At 39.7% G+C, this 26,770-nt stretch overlaps 1 protein-coding gene across 1 annotated transcript in view; it reads right to left on the bottom strand.

Annotated features, from left to right (window-relative positions):
- Positions 1-200: 200 nt before the first annotated feature.
- The window catches only part of tpcn2 (two pore segment channel 2), a 31,296-nt gene continuing 4,726 nt past the window's right edge, over positions 201-26,770 (bottom strand). The window contains exons 4-25 of the mRNA XM_077201721.1: positions 26,411-26,588; positions 24,622-24,738; positions 23,206-23,312; positions 22,951-23,023; positions 20,828-20,927; positions 20,438-20,503; positions 20,271-20,335; positions 18,728-18,837; positions 18,560-18,641; positions 18,399-18,485; positions 17,254-17,373; positions 16,717-16,776; positions 16,380-16,508; positions 16,221-16,270; positions 16,029-16,128; positions 9,012-9,083; positions 8,842-8,915; positions 7,897-7,984; positions 7,324-7,406; positions 5,675-5,756; positions 5,137-5,228; positions 201-1,647 (exon numbers count right to left, since the gene is read on the bottom strand). Coding sequence (XP_077057836.1) covers positions 1,569-1,647; positions 5,137-5,228; positions 5,675-5,756; positions 7,324-7,406; positions 7,897-7,984; positions 8,842-8,915; positions 9,012-9,083; positions 16,029-16,128; positions 16,221-16,270; positions 16,380-16,508; positions 16,717-16,776; positions 17,254-17,373; positions 18,399-18,485; positions 18,560-18,641; positions 18,728-18,837; positions 20,271-20,335; positions 20,438-20,503; positions 20,828-20,927; positions 22,951-23,023; positions 23,206-23,312; positions 24,622-24,738; positions 26,411-26,588 — 2,014 coding nt within the window. The 3' untranslated portion in view covers positions 201-1,568. The remainder of the gene's footprint in view (positions 1,648-5,136; positions 5,229-5,674; positions 5,757-7,323; positions 7,407-7,896; positions 7,985-8,841; positions 8,916-9,011; positions 9,084-16,028; positions 16,129-16,220; positions 16,271-16,379; positions 16,509-16,716; positions 16,777-17,253; positions 17,374-18,398; positions 18,486-18,559; positions 18,642-18,727; positions 18,838-20,270; positions 20,336-20,437; positions 20,504-20,827; positions 20,928-22,950; positions 23,024-23,205; positions 23,313-24,621; positions 24,739-26,410; positions 26,589-26,770) is intronic.

A 26,770-nucleotide genomic window follows, 5' to 3' on the forward strand; every position in this document is an offset into this window, starting at 1 on the left:
AAAGTTAGACACTTGTGTAAGATCTGAAGCACAGGCTTGTGTGGCCCTCTTATAAAATGTGATTTCATATAAAGTCTGTTTGATACAAAGCATGCTACAACTATAAAAATGATAAAAACCTGATTTGCCATTATAGACCGCTAACAGAGACACTTAACAAGTTCTTAGAACTCTTAGAACAGAAAGAGCACAATAGAGGGTTGTTATTCAACCATTTAAACCAATTTTCAGTAAAATGTATTGATAAGAGTAAAACACCATCTGTTGATAATATTGAAAACATGGAAAATATCCCAATAATCCCAATCATCCAAAGTCATTGCAAGTCACTGACTAACAGTCCAGGTCACATTACCCCAAATTTCAAAGAAGAATAAGACATTAAATTTTGCACCGTTTGCTTTGTGACATTTGCATGATAATAAACCAGAAATTTACTATTAACAATAAAACAAAACAACAAACTTCTCAATTCTATGAATTCACAATGATTGAATTATTTTTATTGCATAAAGGCAGTGTAAAAAAAGGAAGAAAATGCTACCATGAAGTATACTTACAATTGTACTTTGAATTTTTTTTCACATTGCAGTATTGAGAATTTTGGATGAGGCATGCGCCTCATTGTCATTTTCTTCTACAATATATGGTTACACATAATTTTACAGCGACAGTTATTTTGTACTTAAATAAGTTTGGAGTAACATTAATTAACTACATGTACTTACAGTATAGCGGTATTAGGGTTTGGTTTAGGGTTAGTTTCTTGTATTTGTGCATAATTTACTGTTATTAGTTATAATATTATACTGTTATAAGTATGTGTAGTAACGTGTAACTACGTGACCTTAAAATAAAGTGTTAATAAATATATTTATTGTATCAATTTCCTTTTCTTCTTTTCATTTTTGGGGTGAAATATGATCTGGACATTTCTTGAGAGATTCAACCATAAAGATTTCTGTAAAATCTAACATAAATAAAAGCACTGAACAAACATAAATGGCACAGTCAAACATATAGAATTAATAAAAATCAAAAGCTAAAAAATATTTAATACATTTATGATTCTTGTCCCTTTGTTTCCAAGATTTTTTTTAACAAAACTCTAATAGATTGTTATTTCGTTTGTTTAATTGTAACAGCCTTACAAAAAATAAATAAAGAAATATTGGTTATCATCAAATGCAGGATGAAAATGTGTTTGGTTTCTCAACAAAAAAAAAACTTTCAAACTCAAAGATTGAATTCCTTTCAGACATGAGGGTAAATCAAAAACGGTGGTACTGATACCACTATTATTTACAGGTTGTAAGACAATAACTCTGGGACTCCAGCAACAGGAGTGACTTGAGCTAAAGCTTCTTTTTAAATTGAAGTTCCTCTGAACATTAATCATGTGACTCTCTGTCAGAAAACACATACATCCTTTCCCAGGCCGACCTGAAGCAACACAGATCCTATAATGGGAAACAGGCCCTCCGCAACGGATGGATGTGTAAACATGAGGCCTACACAGCCGTGATGGAGTCCTGGAGGATTGTGGGATTGTTTTGGGGGGTTTAGGGTCACCAGGAGAGGTGGAGATGAGGATGTTGTTGTAGTTGAGCTAGTAACTCTTCTTCTGTCGGCTCTTGGACATGCTCTCTGAAAACAGAGGATGGGCAAAATAATAGAAAATAATCAGATATTTGAACAACACTCTTACCAACCTATCACTTTTCTCTCACTTTCATTAAACAGTTATAGTTAGTGAAAGGGTTTGGCGTGGGTCTGCTATCGCGGTGATGATAAAAAGTGTGTATCGATAGAGATTTTACTACATTGTTTAGATTAGGGGTATTCAATTGAAGTTCCAAGAGGTCCAGTCTCTATATTTCCTTCCCAGCGGAGGTTCGGACAATACTTATTTGGTGTAGTTATATATATTTCCATCTGGGCAGCATTAGTACACTGATTTAAACAGGTAAATGCTTAAAGGACAATTCCGGCCAAAAATTAACTTAGGGGTTAATAACACATGGGTACCGAGTCGACTTTCTCTGGGATGCGTTTTCATGAAAATCGAATGTACCCAGTTTTAATGTTAGTTTTAGTTTTACCACAGATTAACTTATAACGCTAGTATATAGTGCATAGAATAAGTAAAAATAAAAATCGCTAGTTAATGCCACTAACAAGGCGCCATCTTTGGAAAACAGTCTCGACCAGTCGAACCACGAACGCCGTGCTCGGGCTTTCGTGGTTCGACTGGTCGAGACTGTTTTCCAAAGATGGCTCCTGCCTATATACGCGAAGTGTACTGTCTTTATAAAGTATCTTCTTATTAAACTGTCTGTACACTTACAAAGTTCTCAATGCTTCGGTTTGCAGGTAGAGACCCTAATTATACTAATGAAGTGATTTTTATTTTTACTTATTCGATGCCCTATATACTTGCATTATATGTTAATCTGTAGTAAAACTAAAACAAGCGATAAAACTGGGTACATTTGATTATCATGAAAACGCATCCCAGAGAACGGTCGACTCATATTTAGCCTTAGGTTCATTCTTGGCCGAAATTGTCCTTTAAGAGTGAGAGAGTCTATGATTGGATGATTATTGCAGTGATTATTATGTTCTAGCATATTATATGTTTGGCAACAGTTCTTCTGACCATAATTGATGGAGTGTGTAGCTTTTCATTTCTTAAACATCCATCCAGGATGACAATGTCAAGATTCATCAGGATCAAACTGTGCAAGAATGGTTGTGAGGAGAATGAAGAATCATCACACTTGAATCGGCTCCTCTGAGTCCAGAGCTTAAACTCATTGAAAGTCTTTGGAACGTGCTGGAGGAGACTTTACAGAGTGATGGACTCTTGCATTGACAACACAAGATCTTGACCAAAAATGTATGCACCTCTTGGTGGAGATACATTTTGTGATGTCCATCTAAGGTTTTGAGCCTAATGGATCTTGACATTGTCATCCTGGAATATGACCATGATGTGTCTTCCTACATGGTTGTTTAAGAAAAGAGAAGCAACACACTCCATCAATTAGAGTCAGAAGAACTGTTGCCAAACATATAACATGTTAGAAACATAATAATCACTGCAATAATGATCTAAAAGATCTTTTGTCTCAAGGTCGGCTATATAAGGATGCCTGGTGTATATCATGGTACTGTAAAACTGGGGGACACGTTTTCTCTCATTTCTCAAGAAACTTTGAGAAGGAACTTGGTGGCACTTTACTTTGAGGACACGTTGTTACAGTGTAATTACACAAATAGGTAATTAATTACATGTGCTTACTATAGGTCTACGGTAAGGGTTTGGTTTAAGATTAGTACCTTGCAATTATGCATATTTACTGTTATAGCTATAGTAAATACATGTGACGAGGAACTGCGTGACCTTAAAGTGTTACTGGGAACCAGTGGCGGCTGCTGGTCTTCCAAAGAGGGAAGGCAAATTTTTTGTGAACAAAATATACTAAGTAATAGTGGTTACTATTCTTTTACTACACCTATAACCATACAACTAAGGTTACTGTGGTAAAAGCATGGTAAGTGTTGTGGTTACAGTGCATTTACAACAAATGAAAATAAAACTAGCAATAATGTGGTAAAAGCATGGTAAGTTTTCTTATTACTGTCCTTTACTACACGGTGTATAGTAAAGGACAGCATTCACAAAACTTACCATGCTTGTTTCTTAAACTGAAACAAGAAATGTGGTGTATAATTGCGTGAAATGTATGATGCAAATTGGCTAGCAATTTCGCAAAGCAAATACCAAGAAATAGGTTGCAGCAGTTTGTCTTTCGACTGCACTTTCAAAATCCGCGATGGGACTGAGCTCGAATAGCTTCAGCGTCAGCGACTTTTTATAGTACAAAATCGCTGTCAATCAAAAGAGGATGGAGTCCTCCAATCATCACGCAGAAGCCCGGAGTCCAGCCCCGCCCACTCCCCCATTCTCCCCAGAGAAGCTGAGCGTCCGTGGGCGGGGCATAATCACAGATTTATCCAGTGACCATCTAGTTTCGAATAGGGGTGTCGAAATTAATCGTTTCTACGATGCATCGCGATGCAGACGAGGACGATTCGATATCGGTTCAGTAATAGACCATAAACGGTTATACTGACGCTTTTCTGACGTCATTTGTCGCGTGTGTGCTTTGTCGCGATTGCATACAATGGCAGAGGAGGCGAGACGCGAGTGCGAGTAATTAAAAATGCTCTGAGTACTTTAAAAGCCTACATCTATTCTGGGCACATTTCGGCTCTAATGAACAACCTGGTAAGCACGACCTGGAGAAGACACGCGCTGTGCGCGCTCATGTCACGCACACATAGAGCTGATTTAAGTATCCGAACCCGATGGTCAAATTACAATTATTGTGTGTTGTTACGCGTGATTTCAAATTGATGATCGTTACCTTCAACAGCGGGCTCTGCGACGGTTGATGCGCGCATCTCTATGGTAACATTATACACTGATGAATGAGCGCTGCTTTTAAATGAACATTTCTTTACAACAAAATTGATTTGACACAATTTGTTTTACTAAATGGCATAAACAGGCTTTACTCCCTTGAAACTTAAACTGGAATGTCACTGTTTCTGTCACTGTGACTTCCCGAACAGGGGAACACGCGCGCGCACGCACACATCACTTTTGGAGTATTTAAAGTATTTAAATTGCAGATGCAGTGCACCGCGATGCATCGCGATATCGAATTGAACTGAATCGATGACATGATAATCGTAATCGAACCGAACCGTGAGACCAGTGTAGGTTCACACCCCTAGTTTCGAAGCACTAAAAAAAACTGTTCAAAGCCCCATCGAAGTCAATGGAAGCTCGGCTTCAACAGGGAAATGCACTGTGACGCTCCGGGAATGAATGAGAAGGAAATCGAGTCTGCCGACCTGATATATACATGTAGCCGATTCTGAACGAACTCGTCTTCGAGATTAACGTGTTGCAACGCATTTTTAGTAAAAAAAAAATGTTAACACAATAGTACATATTTGACCTTTAATTGTTTGACATTATAGGGGAAGCCGAGCTTTCCTTGCAGTCTTAAAGAAATCCCCACTGCTAGGAACTTATCGATGGCTTTATTCCCACAGTCTTACCTGAACATAAGCTGCACAGTGCTTTGATAGGCGATTCTCTCCACATCCTCAACAGACATAGTATTACTGCGGTCCCACTTATAGGTGAAGTTCTGAACACAGGACCAGAAAAAAACACAAGGTTAACTAGCATGCTTAGAAACAGATTTATTAACCTGTCAAGAAAAGGTCAGACTTTATGGATTCAGTTCAGGATCTCATTATGACAAACCGTAATGTTATGTAAAAAGTTGTGCTTCCAACACTACATTACGGTTTAGGTTAAGGTTAAGGGTTAGTATTTGACCCTAGTTCAGCGTTGTGTAGGTAGTCAGCACTGTGACTGACATGACCAATGAAGACTTTACAATCGGCCCCGGGGTGGGGTGTGCACTTCACTAAAACAAATCAAGCTATATAATATTTTCAGTAGTAGATTTCAGTCATAATAATAGGGCTATTTTTTTTTCTTTGAAATAATATGCATGTGATGAATTAACAATAAGACCAGAAAAGTATATGGTTGATCTTGAATTATTTAAACCAAACCATTACATACCTCCAAAATGAGTGCCACAAACAGGTTGACCCACATGACTGAAGATATCATCCACCAGGCCACAAAGTACACCAAAGACCACCTGGCATGGAAGAGTTATGGGTACAAATTTACAAAACCCTGCTCAACCAAATATGTTAAAGATAGTCAGAATAGAGTGTGTGTAGTTGTTTGCCTAACTAACAGGGGACCATTGTGCAATAGCAGTTTGATTGCTTTTACATTTATAATTATCTAGCATTTTGTCTATCTTTAAATGAAATGGCAATGCTGAAAAATGTGATAAGGGACACCTGAGCATTACACCAACAGGGACTGTAAAAACATTGCAATCTAAATACATAGACATTCATTTGGAGCTGGTCCCCTCTTTGCAGCTATACCAGCTTCTGGTCTACTGGGAGAGCTTTCCACAAGATTTTAGAGTGTTTTGGTGGGAATTTAGTAGATTTAGCAGGCTCGCAATCTCTGTTCCTTTACAGTTGGCACAATGCATTCTTAATGACATTAACTTTTTTGCTCATCAACCACTGTAGCTAGTGGTTTTCCAAAGTTACTAGCCATTTAGCATTTTCACTGGCCACAATTTTGACATTGATACCATGGGAAAAACTGGCATATAGATATTTTTTAATATCGCATAAATTGGCTGCAGGAATATTAGGCTGCTGCAAGGATCCATTAAACTGGTACACATGCTGGTACATATTCTTTCTCAAATGTTTTCGTTCACTTAAAACATTGTTTATGTGAATACTCGCCAAGACCGGCATTTTGACATTATTTTGTGTGTGACTGACTGTTTAAGCGCAATAAGCAGAGAAAAAGATTTAGTACCGAGAGACGGCTTTATGTGCCGCACTTTTTGTGTCTGTGAGCATAAAATCTACGAAAATTTGTAAAATTATGCACAATCCCATGCTAAAAATTCAAGCCCTGCATCACCAACAATATTCAACGGGAGCAAAAGAAACGAGTGAGTGAGGAGAGGCGGGTTTGTGTGTCACTCACTGTCAGAGAGATGAGAGAGAGAGAACAGCTGTTATACTCTCAGAAAAAAAGGAACAAAAGCTGTCACTGGGATAGTACCCTTCAAAATTGTTCTAATATATACCATTTAGGTACTAATATGTACACTTTTGGTACCAATATGTACCTTTGATGGAGCAATATGCACTCTTTAGGTACAAAGGTTTTTGAAAAGTTACAGCCACAGTGACAGCTTTTGTACCTTTTTTCTGAGAGTGTATCGTCTATCTATTCTGGGGAAAATGAGTATTGGAAGCGTTTCAGATATTTCAGTATCGGTATGTAATGAAAAATCTATATTTTGACACTACATTGCACTTAGTTTATTATTTCAGATGGCTTTTTAAAAGACTAGTATTGAAAAATGTATATATTATATAAAAATTCAACCTGCTAAAGTGGCTAGCAGGAGTGACCGCGGCGCCGTGCTTTGCACCACTCCATCCCACTCTTGGTATTGTACTTGGTGATGTGAGGCAATGGGAACCGTATGTCATATGTATTTTTGCTTCTTCAAAAGGACCTGAAACACTGGTCCACTCTTGGTCAATGTCCAATTACGGTCCCCTGTTAGTAATATTGGCATGTAGTGTATGTGTTTGTGTGTGTGTGTATCTTACTGTGTAGTGTATCTGGTGTATGCATCTGTGAAAACATGCCAGTTATTCACCACCATGATGTTATAGAGCAGGACCAGAGAGGACTGGAAAAATATAACATAAAGAAAACAGAGTTACGTTTATTTTGCATCAAGAGTTCAATCATTTACATTCATTTTCGAGTTTAAAAAATGTTTTCCTTAATTTTATGAAGCCTGAAAAATAAAACATAAGAACAAAACAGAAATAGATTGTCGCTGTCGGGCAGAAACCTTGTATCTCCAAAAACAAATGGAGACAAAAACAAAAGTGGATATTGTGGCTTAATATATGGTCAGACACTATTTGATTAACAGACACACTATATTATTATTTACCCAAATCATGCTCAAATAGACTTAGACAGACAGATGAAAATAGTGACCAATAGTAACGATTTATGAATTTTGATGAAATTATTGCAATTTGGTCAAATCCATTGACTAGTTCTTCCTCATAAGTGCTCATTTTAGCATTGGGGAACTTGTTAGAAACATATTTGTCATGAACATTCGAATGTGTATGATTCGCGGGAGGCTGAGACCTGCAACTTACAGCAAAATCATCAAAATTGTTTGGCCAGTACTCCAGCTGTTCAAAAGTGCCACAATCCATGCTGTAAGGACCCGTGTTGTTCTCTGTGCTGGAGTTATATATATATATATATATATATATATATATATATATACACAGAGAGAGAGAGAGAGAGAGAGAGAGAGAGAGAGAGAGACAGAGAGAGGAAGTAGAGCTTTTAGAGTTGCCAACAAGGATTTACACAATATACAGCAACACATAACTAATTACACTACTGGTCAAAGCCAGAATTGTCTGCATCATTACTCTTGTCTTATGATCATTCAGAAGTCAGTCTAATATATTGGTATTTTTGGTATATTGGTAAATTTTTGGTATATTGGTAAATTATTGGTGTTCATCTGTTATTATTAGTTCTAATTGACCCAAACGTTTATTTTTAATTGACCCAAACCACAAAAAAGAAGAGAAAAGAAAAAGCAGTAAAACAAAATAGATAATAATCAGAAATGTTTCGTTAGGAGCAAATCATCATATTAGAATGATTTCTGAAGGATCATGTGACACTGAAGACTGGAGTATTGATGCTGAAAATGTAGCTTTGATGCCAGGAATAAATTACATTTTAAAATATATTCAAATAGTAAATAAGTCTTTCAAATTCACAATATTCCTTTTTTTGCTGTATTTTTCATCAAATAAATGCAGCGACTTCTTTCAAAACATATTAAAACCTCAATTATTCCAAACGCTGCCATCAAAGGAATAAAGTACAATTTAAAATATTATAAAACATATCTAAAATGTTCAAATAGAAAACCGTTATTTTTAATTTGTAATAATATTTCACAATATTACTTTTTACTGTATTTTTGATCAAATAAATGCAGCCTTGTTACGCATAAGAACGTTTTACCAGTAATACTGAGATATGTTTGTGTTAAATGTGCAGTTGATGTACAGTACCTCATGTTTGGCGGAGGGGTTATAGCTCCCTGGAAAAGCCAGATACCAAGAACTGCAAACACGTAGTACACCACCTGCATCAGAGACGACACATGTACAGGTGAAGAGACTAACCTCATCATTAATGATAAAACAGCATGTGACACTGTGAAAGCAGTCCGCTCACTCACCAACAGAATGCCAGCGAATGCCCGCAAGTTTTTCACCAGGTCCACGAGAGTGCTGGCCACCACGGCCATCAACTGAAGTGCAAAGAACAAAAACAAAATTAAGCAATTATTAGTGCACTTGATTCATGTCAGATGACAATTGGGGGTGGTGGAAGACCATTTATGCCAACTACTGTAAATGAAATATAGTCACAGCCAAAAATACTGGCACCCATGAATTATTTTTAAATATTATGAGCAATAATGTGCAGTCAGCTAGTTACTGTACAGTACCAAAAAAAAAATTGGAAGAAAACCCAACCAGTAAGAGAGACAAAACTTGGAATTTAAATCTATAGTGATGTTCATTTATATATAGGTATAAAAAATATTTGCCGTGTATATGCTGTTGCTACAGTAGGTTGACTGTTTTGTACGACTGATGTACTTCTTCTCAAAGAGGCTATTTACCCCTGGTTTCACAGACGAGGCTTAGGCTAGTCTCAGACTTAAATGCATGTTTGATCTAATTTAACTAAAAGCAACTTGCACTGACATATCTTACAATATGTTTGTTTTGTCTCAAGATGCACACCAGTAATAGACACATTTATAAAACCTACTTAAATGTCCTAATTGAACTAAGGCCTAATCCTGGCTTAATCTAAGCCCTGTCTGTGAATGTTTAATTAGTTTTTCTTTAAGCTGTGTCTCTGTTCTGAAGTGGCAAGCAATGAGTCCAGATTAAAATCCACCTAAATGCCATGAAAAGAGATGAAAACAGAAGAAAGAAAGAAAGAAATAATTTGAGTAGTTTGCAAATGGCTGCATAGAGATGCATGGACCTCATTGATGGCTATTGGAAGCACTCATGTACAGTTATGTTACCTAAAGGTTGCGCTACCAAAATTAAAATATAGGGTGATATATAATTGTCCAGGGCTGCGTTTCCCAAAAGCATCACAAGCCTAAAGTTGATCAAAATTAATCATTTTGGGTCCCACTTTATATTAAGTGGCTTTAAATACTATGTACTTACATCAAAAAATAAGTACAATGTACTTATTATGTTCAGGTTGTATTGTAAAACACTTTTGCTGCTTTTGAGGTGTGATTCGGGTAAGGTTAGGGACAGGTGTGTGTGATACGGGTAAGGTTAGGGTCAGGTGTGTGTGATTCGGGTAAGGTTAGGGACAGGTGTGTGTGATTCGGGTAAGGTTAGGGTCAGGTGTGTGTGATACGGGTAAGGTTAGGGACAGGTGTGTGTGATTCGGGTAAGGTTAGGGTCAGGTGTGTGTGATTCGGGTAAGGTTAGGGTCAGGTGTGTGTGATTCGGGTAAGGTTAGGGACATGTGTGTGTGATACGGGTAAGGGACAGGTGTGTGTGACACGGGTAAGGTTAGGGACAGGTGTGTGGGATACGGGTAAGGTTAGGGACAGGTGTGTGTGATACGGGTAAGGTTAGGGACAGGTGTGTGTGATACGGGTAAGGTTAGGGACAGGTGTGTGGGATACGGGTAAGGTTAGGGTCAGGTGTGTGTGATACGGGTAAGGTTAGGGTCAGGTGTGTGTGATACGGGTAAGGTTAGAGTCAGGTGTGTGTGATACGGGTAAGGTTAGGGACAGGTGTGTGGGATACGGGTAAGGTTAGGGTCAGGTGTGTGTGATACGGGTAAGGTTAGGGTCAGGTGTGTGTGATACGGGTAAGGTTAGAGTCAGGTGTGTGTGATACGGGTAAGGTTAGGGACAGGTGTGTGTGATACGGGTAAGGTTAGGGACAGGTGTGTGTGATACGGGTAAGGTTAGGGACATGTGTGTGTGATACGGGTAAGGGACAGGTGTGTGTGACACAGGTAAGGTTAGAGACAGGTGTGTGGGATACGGGTAAGGTTAGGGACAGGTGTGTGTGATACGGGTAAGGTTAGGGACAGGTGTGTGTGATACAGGTAAGGTTAGGGACAGGTGTGTGATACAGGTAAGGTTAGGGACAGGTGTGTGTGATACGGGTAAGGTTAGGGACAGTGTGTGTGATACGGGTAAGGTTAGGGACAGGTGTGTGTGATACGGGTAAGATTAGGGTCAGGTGTGTGTGATACAGGTAAGTTTAGGGACAGGTGTGTGTAATACGGGTAAGGTTAGGGACAGGTGTGTGTGATACGGGTAAGGTTAGGTTCAGGTGTGTGTGATACGGGTAAGGTTAGGGTCAGGTGTGTGTGATTCGGGTAAGGTTAGGGACAGGTGTGTGTGATACGGGTAAGGTTAGGGACAGGTGTGTGTGATACGGGTAAGGTTAGGGTCAGGTGTGTGTGATACGGGTAAGGTTAGGGTCAGGTGTGTGTGATACGGGTAAGGTTAGGGTCAGGTGTGTGTGATTCGGGTAAGGTTAGGGTCAGGTGTGTGTGATTCGGGTAAGGTTAGGGACAGGTGTGTGTGATACGGGTAAGGTTAGGGACAGGTGTGTGTGATACAGGTAAGGTTAGGGACAGGTGTGTGTGATACGGGTAAGGTTAGGGTCAGGTGTGTGTGATACGGGTAAGGTTAGGGTCAGGTGTGTGTGATTCAGGTAAGGTTAGGGACAGGTGTGTGTGATACGGGTAAGGTTAGGGACAGGTGTTTGTGATACGGGTAAGGTTAGGGTCAGGTGTGTGTGATACGGGTAAGGTTAGGGTCAGGTGTGTGTGATACGGGTAAGGTTAGGGTCAGGTGTGTGTGATACGGGTAAGGTTAGGGACAGGTGTGTGTGATACGGGTAAGGTTAGGGACAGGTGTGTGTGATACGGGTAAGGTTAGGGACAGGTGTGTGTGATACGGGTAAGGTTGGGGACAGGTGTGTGATACAGGTAAGGTTAGGGTCAGGTGTTTGTGATACGGGTAAGGTTAGGGTCAGGTGTGTGTGATACGGGTAAGGTTAGGGTCAGGTGTGTGTGATACGGGTAAGGTTAGGGTCAGGTGTGTGTGATACAGGTAAGGTTAGGGACAGGTGTGTGTGATACGGGTAAGGTTAGGGACAGGTGTGTGTGATACGGGTAAGGTTAGGGACAGGTGTGTGTGATACGGGTAAGGTTAGGGTCAGGTGTGTGTGATACGGGTAAGGTTAGGGACAGGTGTGTGTGTGTGATACGGGTAAGGTTAGGGTCAGGTGTGTGTGATACGGGTAAGGTTAGGGTCAGGTGTGTGATACAGGTAAGGTTAGGGTCAGGTGTGTGTGATACGGGTAAGGTTGGGGACAGGTGTGTGATACAGGTAAGGTTAGGGTCAGGTGTGTGTGATACTGGTAAGGTTAGGGACAGGTGTGTAATACAGGTAAGGTTAGGGACAGGTGTGTGTGATACGGGTACGGTTAGGGTCAGGTGTGTGTGATACGGGTAAGGTTAGGGTCAGGTGTGTGTGATACGGGTAAGGTTAGGGACAGGTGTGTGATACAGGTAAGGTTAGGGTCAGGTGTGTGTGTGATACGGGTAAGGTTAGGGACAGGTGTGTGTGTGATACGGGTAAGGTTAGGGACAGGTGTGTATGATACGGGTAAGGTTAGGGACAGGTGTGTGTGTGATAAGGGTAAGGTTAGGGACAGGTGTGTGTGTGATACGGGTAAGGTTAGGGACAGGTGTGTGTGTGATACGGGTAAGGTTAGGGACAGGTGTGTGTGTGATACGGGTAACGTTAGGGACAGGTGTGTGTGTGATACGGGTAAGGTTAGGGTCAGGTGTGTGTGATACGGGTAACGTTAGGGACAGGTGTGTGTGATACAGGTAAGGTTAGGGTCAGGTGTGTGTGATACAGGTAAGGTTAGGGTCAGGTGTGCGTGATACGGGTAATGATAGGGACAGGTGTGTGATACAGGTAAGGTTAGGGACAGGTGTGTGATACAGGTAAGGTTAGGGTCAGGTGTGTGTGTGATACGGGTAAGGTTAGGGACAGGTGTGTGTGTGATACGGGTAAGGTTAGGGACAGGTGTGTATGATACGGGTAAGGTTAGGGACAGGTGTGTGTGTGATAAGGGTAAGGTTAGGGACAGGTGTGTGTGTGATACGGGTAAGGTTAGGGACAGGTGTGTGTGTGATACGGGTAAGGTTAGGGACAGGTGTGTGTGTGATACGGGTAACGTTAGGGACAGGTGTGTGTGTGATACGGGTAAGGTTAGGGTCAGGTGTGTGTGATACGGGTAACGTTAGGGACAGGTGTGTGTGATACAGGTAAGGTTAGGGTCAGGTGTGTGTGATACGGGTAAGGTTAGGGTCACGTGTGTGTGATACAGGTAAGGTTAGGGTCAGGTGTGCGTGATACGGGTAATGTTAGGGACAGGTGTGTGATACAGGTAAGGTTAGGGACAGGTGTGTGATACAGGTAAGGTTAGGGTCAGGTGTGTGTGATACGGGTAAGGTTAGGGACAGGTGTGTGATACAGGTAAGGTTAGGGACAGGTGAGTGATACAGGTAAGGTTAGGGTCAGGTGTGTGTGATACGGGTAAGGTTAGGGACAGGTGTGTGTGATACAGGTAAGGTTAGGCTCGGGTGTCTGTGATACGGGTAAGGTTAGGGTCAGGTGTGTGTGATACAGGTAAGGTTAGGGTCACGTGTGTGTGATACAGGTAAGGTTAGGGTTAGGTGTGTGTGATACGGGTAAGGTTAGGGTCAGGTGTGTGTGATACAGGTAAGGTTAGGGTCAGGTGTGTGTGATACGGGTAAGGTTAGGGTCAGGTGTGTGTGATACGGGTAAGGTTAGGGACAGGTGTGTGTGATACAGGTAAGGTTAGGGTCATGTGTGTGTGATACAGGTAAGGTTAGGGTCAGGTGTGTGTGATACGGGTAAGGTTAGGGTCAGGTGTGTGTGATACGGGTAAGGTTAGGGACAGGTGTGTGTGATACGGGTAAGGTTAGGGACAGGTGTGTGTGATACGGGTAAGGTTAGGGTCAGGTGTGTGTGATACGGGTAAGGTTAGGGTCAGGTGTGTGTGATACGGGTAAGGTTAGGGACAGGTGTGTGTGATACGGGTAAGGTTAGGGTCAGGTGTGTGTGATACGGGTAAGGTTAGGGTCAGGTGTGTGTGATACAGGTAAGGTTAGGGACAGGTGTGTGTGATACGGGTAAGGTTAGGGACAGGTGTGTGTGATACGGGTAAGGTTAGGGACAGGTGTGTGTGATACGGGTAAGGTTAGGGTCAGGTGTGTGTGATACGGGTAAGGTTAGGGACAGGTGTGTGTGTGTGATACGGGTAAGGTTAGGGTCAGGTGTGTGTGATACGGGTAAGGCTAGGGTCAGGTGTGTGATACAGGTAAGGTTAGGGTCAGGTGTGTGTGATACGGGTAAGGTTGGGGACAGGTGTGTGATACAGGTAAGGTTAGGGTCAGGTGTGTGTGATACTGGTAAGGTTAGGGACAGGTGTGTAATACAGGTAAGGTTAGGGACAGGTGTGTGTGATACGGGTACGGTTAGGGTCAGGTGTGTGTGATACGGGTAAGGTTAGGGTCAGGTGTGTGTGATACGGGTAAGGTTAGGGACAGGTGTGTGATACAGGTAAGGTTAGGGTCAGGTGTGTGTGTGATACGGGTAAGGCTAGGGACAGGTGTGTGTGTGATACGGGTAAGGTTAGGGACAGGTGTGTGTGATACGGGTAAGGTTAGGGACAGGTGTGTGTGTGATAAGGGTAAGGTTAGGGACAGGTGTGTGTGTGATACGGGTAAGGTTAGGGACAGGTGTGTGTGTGATACGGGTAAGGTTAGGGACAGGTGTGTGTGTGATACGGGTAACGTTAGGGACAGGTGTGTGTGTGATACGGGTAAGGTTAGGGTCAGGTGTGTGTGATACGGGTAACGTTAGGGACAGGTGTGTGTGATACAGGTAAGGTTAGGGTCAGGTGTGTGTGATACGGGTAAGGTTAGGGTCACGTGTGTGTGATACAGGTAAGGTTAGGGTCAGGTGTGCGTGATACGGGTAATGTTAGGGACAGGTGTGTGATACAGGTAAGGTTAGGGACAGGTGTGTGATACAGGTAAGGTTAGGGTCAGGTGTGTGTGATACGGGTAAGGTTAGGGACAGGTGTGTGATACAGGTAAGGTTAGGGACAGGTGAGTGATACAGGTAAGGTTAGGGTCAGGTGTGTGTGATACGGGTAAGGTTAGGGACAGGTGTGTGTGATACAGGTAAGGTTAGGCTCGGGTGTCTGTGATACGGGTAAGGTTAGGGTCAGGTGTGTGTGATACAGGTAAGGTTAGGGTCACGTGTGTGTGATACAGGTAAGGTTAGGGTCAGGTGTGTGTGATACGGGTAAGGTTAGGGTCAGGTGTGTGTGATACAGGTAAGGTTAGGGTCAGGTGTGTGTGATACGGGTAAGGTTAGGGTCAGGTGTGTGTGATACGGGTAAGGTTAGGGACAGGTGTGTGTGATACAGGTAAGGTTAGGGTCATGTGTGTGTGATACAGGTAAGGTTAGGGTCAGGTGTGTGTGATACGGGTAAGGTTAGGGTCAGGTGTGTGTGATACAGGTAAGGTTAGGGTCACGTGTGTGTGATACAGGTAAGGTTAGGGTCAGGTGTGTGTGATACAGGTAAGGTTAGGGACAGGTGTGTGATACAGGTAAGGTTAGGGTCAGGTGTGTGTGATACGGGTAAGGTTAAGGTCAGGTGTGTTGGTATGGGTATCTTTAAGGCTGAGTTAAGGTGTAAGGGAAGGGTCAACTGTGTAATTACAAATGTAATTACATAAATTAATTACAGCTGTAATTACATGCAGGTATTTTCAAAATATAAGTACAATGTAAAAACATCTATGTACACAATAAGTCCATTGTATCAAATTATTAATTTCAATGTAAGTACATAGTACTTAAAGCCACTTAATATAAAGTGGGACTATCATTTGTTTATGTTTTTCAGTGGGTAATAAGTTCTGCAAATATTTTGCTTAAACAGTGATCTGCTAGAAACTATTTATATTTAAAAAAAAAAGAAATGCAATGGTGCAAGTGTGTTCAGCCACAGCTGTAGTATCAGCTTGTAGAAGCGAGGTGTTTAATGTGAGCAAGGTGTTTAATGTCACCAACCTTGATTTCTGGAATTATCCTGAGGAAACGGAAAACAATCAACATGTTGACCAATCGCACCATCTCCCACAAAGCAATCACACGCTTTGGAACCGGATCCCTGTCAAAATGAGAGTAAAACATCAGATCAAGGCGTTTGGAGAACATTTATTTTTCAAAGTGATCTTATGATAGTAAATTCCACACACTCACACTTCCTCAGAGGGAGTCCTGTATGTGATTAATATGGCAATCTGAAGAGCCTGTTGAGGATAACAGAACAACACAATGAGTCTCCAGTTATTCCATGCATGCATGTACGCTGCATAAATCCAAGGGTTATTATAAATAGAATTAAATCACAAAAATTACCAGCAAGAGAACAGTGATAAATCCATCAAAAATGTTATTCCTGAAAGACAGGTAACCTTTCCAACCAAAAGCCACTATTTTCAGTAACATCTCAATTAAATAGTACAGGATGAAAGCACAGTTGATGATCTAGAAGACAGAAAAGATATTCCCATTAATATTAATTCAAATTCAGAAAACACAATAAATCAACTATTGCTAAAAAATAATAATAATAATAAAAAAAAACACCAGCCAAAAGGATTTGATTTAAAGTTTTGAACCAGCCAATACAATTTCTAAATGAAATTTCATTATTGCAGCAGCATATATAGTTTTCAATGCATGAGACGGTCACCTCCGTGTAGAAGTAATTCCTCTCCGATGCGGATTTCTCTGAATTCAGAACCAAGACGGTCTGCAGAAAAACAACAGATATCAGAGATGAACTTCAAGTTTCAAAGAGCCAGAACAACCAAGTGCACGGTTTGTGTTCAGTATACAGGATGGACTATTGTAGTCCAAGCTATGAGTCCTTTCAGTAGCTATTGTTATACGTTTTTGAATGCATATACCAACCACAAGATGGCACCATTTCAAAACAAAACATCAACAAAGATATTGTAAGGTATTTTTGTGAGCTAAATTCCCCTGAGATTTCAAATAATGTTCTAATCTTTCACTAAATAAAATGAATAATACAATTATTTTGCTAATATAAGTTCTAACCTGATGCAGGTTTTAAATGATATGAATTGTAGAAATAATTTATGGTGTGTATAATCACTTTTATTTTCAATGGACTGAATTCTGGAACTGTATGTGATGTTTTTCTTTCTTTATGTACGGGTAATGTGATAATTAAAGCAAGTGAAAAGCAAATAAGGTTTCTTACACAGATACAGATGACATTGGTCAGAGCGACAACGTTTCCCAGCACTGTAATATAATAGTGGCTGTAGATATACTGGATATGCTGCAAGGCAGAAGAACTGTACTCTGGCTTTGGTGGATGCTGCAGGGAAAAGACAAAAAATACAACACTTCATATGTCTGTTGACGCCCGAATATTAAAACCAGAGTGAATGTTAATTTCCAATTCAACTCTCTAGCAAACAGGATGCAGAACTGAAATTTATATTTGAATACAAGGAAGTAAAATTCAAAGAAACTCTGCTGTGAGTGCAGTTTAAATATTACACTCCAGTATCCAAATGACTTTGAATTTGAAAATGAAAACCCCTAAACATGACCATACACAAAACATGTGGGGCATTACCTGAAAAAAAAAAAATTGGGGTGCGATTTATATTATTTAATTATATAATTGGATTAAATTATTTAATTTAATAATTATTTATTATATTATTTATTTGACCATTTTATGTATTTTTTATTATATTTATTATATGAATTCAACTCATTTTATGGACCTAATAGCATGTTCTTTTCCAGAATGCTTCATTAATTAAGTCAAGTCTCCATTTACATAGCACTTTTTACAACACTGATCGTTTCAAAGCAGGTTTACGGTGATAAAAGGGAAATTATGCAACAGAGTATGTTTTAGCTGTACAGAAGATCTAGAAGAAAATAGTGTCATTGTCCAGCTTATGTCAGTTCAGTGTTGATTCATTTCCGTAGTAAAAAATTATTAGATATTATTTATTATTTATCTATAACGCAGCTCTGGAGAAAACAGTGATGTCATCGTCCAGCTAAGTTCAGTTCTCATATAATGGTGTCAATGCAGTCAGATCAATAATATTGTTGAATATTAAGTGTCCCCAAATTACCCCAAAGTTTTCAAAATGTTTAAAGCATGCAAACTTTAAACAGCTGTATATAGTCTTGCCCATTTTGTTGTTGTTTTGGACTAAATAATAAACCTATTATCTAATGCTATAAACCATTATCTAATGATTTAAATTCTAATTCAGCTGACTTGTGCATACTGTGAAAAAAGAGAGACTTCCTGTAAGAGTCTCGATTCACACTGTAATGTAAACTGATCCACATATGAACTGTATGTTCACACACCTCTTTCATAAAATCCTTGTCAAGCTCATTAAAGAGCCTCTGGAAGGCCTCGCCATCGATGAAGCCGTCTGGAAACTGCTGAGCAGCCTGAGAGAAACAGAAGACGGGTCAAGCAAACATCCAGTTTACTTCATTAAACTATTCTGCAAATCTATACTCACCTTAATAACAGCTTGTCTGCAGTAAGACTTCATGTGGACTCTACTCATGACCTGAAGAAACATGTTCACCGCCACTCGCTCCCTGAGCAGAAACAGGAACAGTCATGTGATCAGAGACGGGAATAAGAGTGAATGTGTGCAGAGAAAGCTGTAAGGAAGTGTTCTTACACATGGCCTTCAGACTGAGTGCTGGTGTGTCCTCGTCCCGGACAGCACAACACCTCGAACGCAGCCCGGATACCCAGACGCCTCCTGATTATAGATGTCTGAACTGACATCTAGACACAGATCATACCATCAATAATTAAAGCAAGAGTTGACCCAAAATTAACATTCTGTCATCATTTACTAACCCTCATTTTGTGTGTGTGACTTTCATAGAAAAGGAGGAATTCTGAAGAATTTGTACCCCACTCTTTTACATAAAAACGTATGGCTTTAAGGTGATGATACACAGGGCAAGTTTTTGAGCAATGTTGCTAGGCAATCTTGCCTAGTGATTGTTGCTAGGGCACTTTTATGCAATACAATTTTATCTGGATAATTTAGATCGGCCGTGGGCCCTGTGTCTCATCTGGTTGCCCGTTTATGGCAACATTGCCCAGCAGCATTGCTCAAAAAGTTGCCCTGTGTATCATCACCTTTAGAAGACTTGGAAAAAAAGACACTTTTGGGAGTTTTCAGCCCATTTTCATCTAAAGTTGCACATTTAACGTTCACAAATTTGGAATATCGCATAAAACATCTGCGAATAAAGTACCGTTTCCATCCCATGTGTTCAGGAGAACAAAATCGTCACTTGGGAAATTGGTGCAAAATATCTGTTATAAAAATGGAAGTTCTATGGCTCTTTTATAAATTGTTTGTGCGATTGTGCAGATGAAACCCAATAAACACTGTCTTATGTTCTCATACGTTTAAATGCCTGATGTTTGTGATCTCAATTGTGTGAGACACTTCTGTGAGGACATTACACCTAATCATTTTGGTGACAGACTTTGGCTCACGGTTGCCAGGTTTGTGTCAAAACCCACCAAGTTGCCATTCAAAACCCACCCAATCATGGCCAAAACGAGCACAATTGTGTTCCAGTGGGTTCCCTGGTAAAAATCACGTTCCAGGGGGTAAAAATCTGGAGTGCTGTGGTTCGCTTCAACCCGCAGACTTAAAAAAATAACCCGTGGCAAGTGTAAAAGTAGCCCAATTCCGTGGGAAAACCGCAGACTTGGCTAAACCTATTTGGCTCAGGCATTTCAAAATGACCAAACCAACATTTGAGATGCTGTGCAATGTGATTGGCCCACTGGTTAGTCCAGTTGTCCAATCAAATACTCTGTTTGTTTGTTTTTGCGCATCAAGGGATTTTATTCAGTAAATGTGTTTCCATCATATTTTACAACACGTGTGTCGTCTTATCATTTTTTATGCACATTTTTAGAATGTATGCACATCTTGGCATTTCCATCCAGATTTTTTATGTGATATCCCAAAATTCAAATTAAAATAGGTGGTTGGAAACATAGCTACTTTTGTTGTATAGAAAAAAAGGAGCTTGGAAATTACATTCAAAATATATTCTGTGCTCCATGGAAGAAAAAGTTAATTTGGGATTTGGAAATAATGACAGAATTTAGAACTATTCCTAATAAACAAGCCACAAATTCCTAAAATAAAATAATAATAAAAAACAATGTAAGATGACGTCACTCACCAGTAAATATCCCCTGAACTGGTTATAAATAATAGCCGTCATTAGATTCATCAGCAAATACGTTCCTGGCAGAAGCAATAAAAAATGTCAATGTTTAATGCAGGTGCAGAGTTATAAACGCAAGTATTATTTACAGTGCAACTCATCCCGAGTGCCAGAAAACTTACCAAACACACTAAAGAGTATAAAAAATATAGAATAGCCACGGTTCAGAGAGTATGCTGGAATCATGACTGTTGAGAGAAAGACATGTTGGGATTACAAACACAGATTACAAGAGAAGGTTGAAGGACATTGGTGTGGTTTCACATTTAAAACACACAGATACCTGTGAAAGTTTAACAGAACGTTGAGACAAGTCACAAGACATCATGTCATGTGGTTAAAGCCAATGACTCACAGCTTCTACAGCAATGAGCCAGAAATGACGGAGAATTCGACACAGCAGTGGCAAAATGTCATCAGTGTCACTGAACATCTAAAACATTACTGAGTCATTCAGAGAGTCGCACCTCCTGATAGACTTCAGCAACATTTACAGTCACATAAAGACGTACCGTCAGGGTTGTTGGCGGTGGTGAGCAGCACTAGCAGAGAAGACAGGCCTTTTGGCAGGTTTTTGAAGTATGTTTCCCATTCTCCATTCTTCTTAGCGTCCTACAGAAACACACAGAATAAGTCAACTGGAGAATTTGCATTGTTTATTATTTGTGAGCTAATTTAAATACATGTGTCGGCTAAATGATTCAAAATATAAAGGTTGTTAGATGTTAGTAGCCCCTCTAACAGCAGGATGAAATAATTCCAGATAATGCATTTAGTAAATTTGTAACTTTTACTGAAGGAAATGAAAGTGGTTCTCGCTGCCAGTGTGTTGCAGACGAGTGCTGTATGTTTGCTGAGCTGTGTGGTTCAGCTATATACGTGGTTTCAACAGTTTTCTACAAGGGAGATCTGCATGGTTGCAATGTGGCCGCTCACTGGCTTATGTCAAAAGAGCCCACACACAAGCTTCCATATTCTGGACTCCAGATATGACTTTCAATGTGACTTTTTTTGCCCATTTTACTCTCTGCCCAGTGAAAATCTTCAGTTTTGTCCACATGTCAAGCCTGGAAGTTTCCAGTAATCCTGAAGAGCTTGATCTGCTGGTTTAGGTGTGTTTAATTGGGGTTGAAGCTAAACTCAACAGGGCCGTGGCCCTCCAGGAACTGAGTTTGACACCCCTGGTCTAATCGCTAAGATAAGTAATAGCACACCTCTCCTCCACAAGTATTAATTCTAGGCTCTGTTTACACCTGGTATAAAGATGTGTTTTGGTAGATCGGATCACAAGTGGACGACACTAAATACAGGTTGAGCTTGTCCACTTTCAACCACTTCAAGAGCAGTGGCGGCTGCTGGTCTTTCAAAGAGGGGAAGTAAAGCTCATTTTCGGCCTACATCATAAAAATTTTTCATTTATTTATACTTATATATATATATATATACACTGTACGAATGAATGAACAAACGATCTAAAAAAATATATTAAACTCGACGGAGGAAATGTGGGAATTAGGTTCAACTGAAACTAGGAATGTGGTGTATAATTGTGTAAAATGTATGATGAAACTTGCCTAGCAATTTCACCAAGCAAATACCAAGAAATAGGTTGCAGCAGTTTGTCTTTCGACTACACTTGAAAAATCCGCGATGGGACTGAGCTCGAATAGCTTCAGCATCAGCGACTTTTTATAGTACAAAATCGCTGTCAATCAAAAGGAGATGCAGTCTTTCGACAGACCGTCCAATCATCACGCAGAAGCCCTGAGTCCAGCGGGGCATAATCGCAGATTTATCCAATGACCGTCTAGTTTCGAAGCACTGAAAAAAACTGTTCAAAGCCCCATTGAAGTCAATGTACGCTGGGCTTCAACAGGGAAATGCACTGTGACGCTCAGGGAATGAATGAAAAGGAAATCGAGTCAGCCGATCTGCTATATGTATACGTGTTCAAACGCATTTTTAGTCAATAAAATGTTAACACAATAGTACATATTTGACCATGAATTTTTTGACATTATAGGGGAAGACGAGCTTCCCTTGCAGTCTTAAAGAAATCCCCACTGTTCCATAGGTAGTGGAAAACACATTTAATCGGATTACTTTCAGTGTAAACGCTCATGTGGACTTCTCTTCTCTCCGTCTACTGATCTAATGTGTGAACATTATGGGAAGCGCGTTACCCTGACGGGATTTAAACTTTGTCGGCTGAAAACTCAAGTTTGGTTTGAAGATAAAAAAAAGTACCAAACACATTTCTGATTTCTAACACCATTCCTGATTTCTAACACACACTCACAGCGTTCGGCTGGTCTTGCGGCTTCAGAGCAGAAACTAAAGCTGATGCTCTCTCTATGTTTTTCCGTTGTCTCTGGCCGTGTTCATATGTAAATTGCGTGAACTTATTTTTCTTCCTTGGATCGAAAGATCTGAAAAAGCCCTTACATTTACCCACACATAGACCCTCCCCTCGAAGAAATCAGGACAGAAGTGGTTAAAGTGGACAAAAGAGACGGATTAAAACACCAGGTGTAAACGGGAATGTGTCTCCCTCGTCTACTTGTGATCCGATCAACCAAAATCCATCTTACGGGACGAGTTATTTGGCAAAGATTATATTGTGAGCACTTATTACATCTGATTTGGCAAATATCAGCATTCCAATCATGGTGAATATGCAGAGGTGTAATGCCAGGAGCAGGACGACACTGAAAGAGGAAGAGAGAAACATAGAGAGAGCACTATTGGTCAATGTTTACTGTCATTATTTTAAAACTGCAATATTAGAATGAGACGGCATTCAAATTGAGAAGTGAAAATAAGTCTGGAATTATAAGAAGGCCCCCATGGGAACCCCCCCCCCCAAAAACAAAAACAAAAACATAATGACCTTGCTATCTCTGGAAGAGTCCTTTTGATACATTTTAGAGTTTTCTTCATGAGGGAAGAGTTTTGCAAGAGGAAAAATGGGCGAATCAGTCTCCTGACTCTCATATTCTGTGGGACAGAATGACAGGGCAATATTACAATCGGTCCACTGCTGATTGAGTCAACCCTGGGTCAATTCCCCAGACATGCTCAGTGTTTACTTATTGAAGACTTTAAAGCAGGGGTGTCCAAACTCGGCCCTGGAGGGCCACTGTCCTGCAGAGTTTAGACTGTCCTATTAAGAGCTTGACTGGCTGGTTGAGATGGGTTTAGTTGGGGTTGGAGCTGAACTCTGCAGGACAGTGCCTTTCCAGGATCAGGACTGGACACACCTGGTTTAAAGGAATAGATCACCCAAAAATGGAAATTTCATTTCATTTCCCTCATGTCATGTTTGATGTGAATTTGTAAATGAGATTTGAGAGTGACAGGTGAGTGCAAGATTTAAATGACTTACAATTTTCAATTCTTCAAATGAGTGAATTATTAGTTTTCATATATGGGTTAACTATGCCTTCTGGTGGACTGTAAAGTACTACTTAATCAGTTGTCAATGTATAATTTCAAAAATAATAATTTTTTATAAATCACATGAAATTAACAAATAAGCATATTTAAAACTGTTTATTTTATTCATGCTTAAAAATAAAATAAAATGTTTGAGATTAATTAATTGGACGTAATAAGGTAAAAATTAATTATATAAATAGAATCAGGTGTTCTATTGTCTTTGTCTGTCAAGACAATGAATCGAAAATATTTATCTTTGCATTTAAAATAAAGTATTTTTTGTGAGAAATCTTCCACTATTATGTGTTCGAGCTCCTCTCCTTGTTTAATTTTAATTGAAAGAAAAATAAGAATTCTATTTCTATGAAGATTTTACACCTTTTCTTTATTTATTTGAGTTTGGGCAGATCACATTTGGGGAATTTCGATTAAATTATTTTATTTAAACGGGTCTTTTCATCTGTCAATTTGAGGAGTGATTTATGAATGAATTGCTTTGTCACATTTAACTTTATTTTTATTTTAAATACGGCTATTATTTTTCAATTAAAAAAAATTGTTTACAATTTACATTTTTGAATACAGAAATTATTTTATTTTTAAGTGATGCTAATAGTCCTCCATGTGTTAAGAGTTTGGAATCACTATAATATACTAATATACTACAACGCAGGAATCTTGCCTACTTTGCAGCAGTACATGTGATGTCTCCTTTGTTTATTTAACAGCTGAATTAAATCATGTGCTACATGACCTGAGCTAGGTGTGTCCATCCAAAATACACTGTGCTGGAAAGGCTCCAGGAACGGTTTGAAAACTGCTGTTATAGTGTAGGCTAGGCACGATTAATAAGCAGATTTGTACTCACCTCATTGCACATCATGCTAATGCTCAACATCCAATCAATAACTGATGCTGCAATCACTATTACATAACCAATCAGCCATTTGTTCATACGAAACTCCTCCCATCCTATCAGATAGCTCTGCAAAACAAACAATACACTTAAAGGATTAGTTCACTTTTTAAAAAACTTTTGCTGATAATTTACTCACCCCCATGTCATCCAAGATGTCCATGTCTTTCTTTCTTCAGTCGAAAAGAAATTTAGGTTTTTGATGAAAACATTCTAGGATTTTTCTCCATATAATGAACTTCATGGGGTACCAAACGGTCCAAGGTCCAAATGACAGTTTCAGTGCAGCTTCAAATGGCTTTAAACGACACCAGACGATGCATAAGGGTCTTATCTTGCGAAACGATCGGTCATTTCAAAAATAAATAAAAATTTTTAAGTTTTATAAGCACAAATGCTCGCCTTGCTCTGTTCTGTGATGCACGTTCGTGACTCTCCTGTTCGAACTCGTTCATTAAAATGAACAAATCTTTTTTCGAGTCATTTAGTTCATTCAACGAACCAAATGACTCGAAAAAAGATTTGTTATTTTTGAACGAGTCTTTTTTTCGAGTCATTTCGTTCATTCAACGAACTAAATCACTCGAAAAAAGATTTGTTCATTTTGATGAACGAGTTCGAACAGGAGAGTCACGAACGTGAAAACCTTAATTTCTTTTCGACTGAAGAAAGAAAGACATGGACATCTTGGATGACATGGGGGTGAGTAAATTATCAGCAAAAGTTTTTTAAAAAGTGAACTAATCCTTTAATACAATATTAAGCAACGTATGCTACATTACAAAATTAATGGCAACAGAAAAAAGGTCAATTTAAAGTCACCATGAAATCAAAATGGACAATTTTTGGTTTTAATGGAATATTGAGTTTATATATTTAAAATTCATGTTCCCTCGTAATCTAGAATCAAAATAACTTCCCATCCCTCTCGAAGCGACATCTCTTCTCTGATGACGATTACTGGAGCGAGGGAGCGGGGCAACCTGTCACTCACATGAGATCCACCAATAGCAAACCACAACCATCCAATCAATTCCCCTGGACAAAATCAGCTCCCACCCGACATTTTTTCTTGTTCCAGAATCTGTTTCACTCAGATATAGGCACAATAGAGAAGAAAAGACTATCGCAACTTCTGTTTCATGCTGACTTTAAAGGGATAGTTCACCAAAAATGGAAAAAAGCAACTTGAACATTTTCCTAGGCTACATTTACACAGTCAGTCCAAATCCGATTATTTGTCTATCCAATTGGAATCTGATCTAAAATGATTAACTGTCCAAATTGTGTATCACAACTGTTCAGATCCAATTTGTGTGTCCCATGCCGCTCTTTTGTTTTTCAGAATATCTGTATTGGTTTTTATGGCAATGACGTTGCGCTGGTAGGTATATGCCAAAAACAACAACAACAACTGCAACATGGAGGGGTTTGCAATACAGATGTTGTCTTACGTTGCGTGAGAAAGTCACATAAACCACACAAAATCCGATCAGAGCAGTCAGACTGAAACGGATTTACAGAAATGCAATTTGAATAGGATTTCAAAGTAAACCACATGTGTATGTGGCTCGAAACATATTTGTAAAAATCCCATTTCATGTGCTTGTTTGCCGTGCACACTTGCTAAGTCTGATCAGATTTCAATCAGATATGCACAAAAATCAGATTTGATTGAGGCTCTCTAAATGACCCGTTTAATGCTCTCCCAGTGGTCAGTTGAATATTTCTGGATTTCTACCTTCACAGTGACATCTAGGATGAAGATACAAAGGCAGACTATCTCAATCCCCTCCGTCAATCCACAGGGAGGCTCCCAGGGCTTGGGTTTGAAACGAATGTCCGAAGTGTAGGTTAGAGAGGACGGTCTCTCAATGAGGGCCAGTGCCAGTACAACAGCAATAGTGAACCCCAGACCCCTTCAAGAGAGAGAGAGAGAAACAAGAGAGAGAAAGAGTGAGGGAAAGCAGATTCAATAACAAATGTGTGTAACTGATACTGACAGATAGAAATATGTTCAAATAAACACAGTAAGCATCTACGACAAGGGTTCTCAACTCTGGCCCTTAAGATCCACTTACATGATGTACCTGTAAGTACT

Source organism: Siphateles boraxobius, unplaced genomic scaffold (genome assembly GCF_051911475.1).
Source record: "Siphateles boraxobius isolate OS27281-9 unplaced genomic scaffold, OSU_SipBor_1 48, whole genome shotgun sequence".
Lineage (NCBI taxonomy): Eukaryota > Metazoa > Chordata > Actinopteri > Cypriniformes > Leuciscidae > Siphateles > Siphateles boraxobius.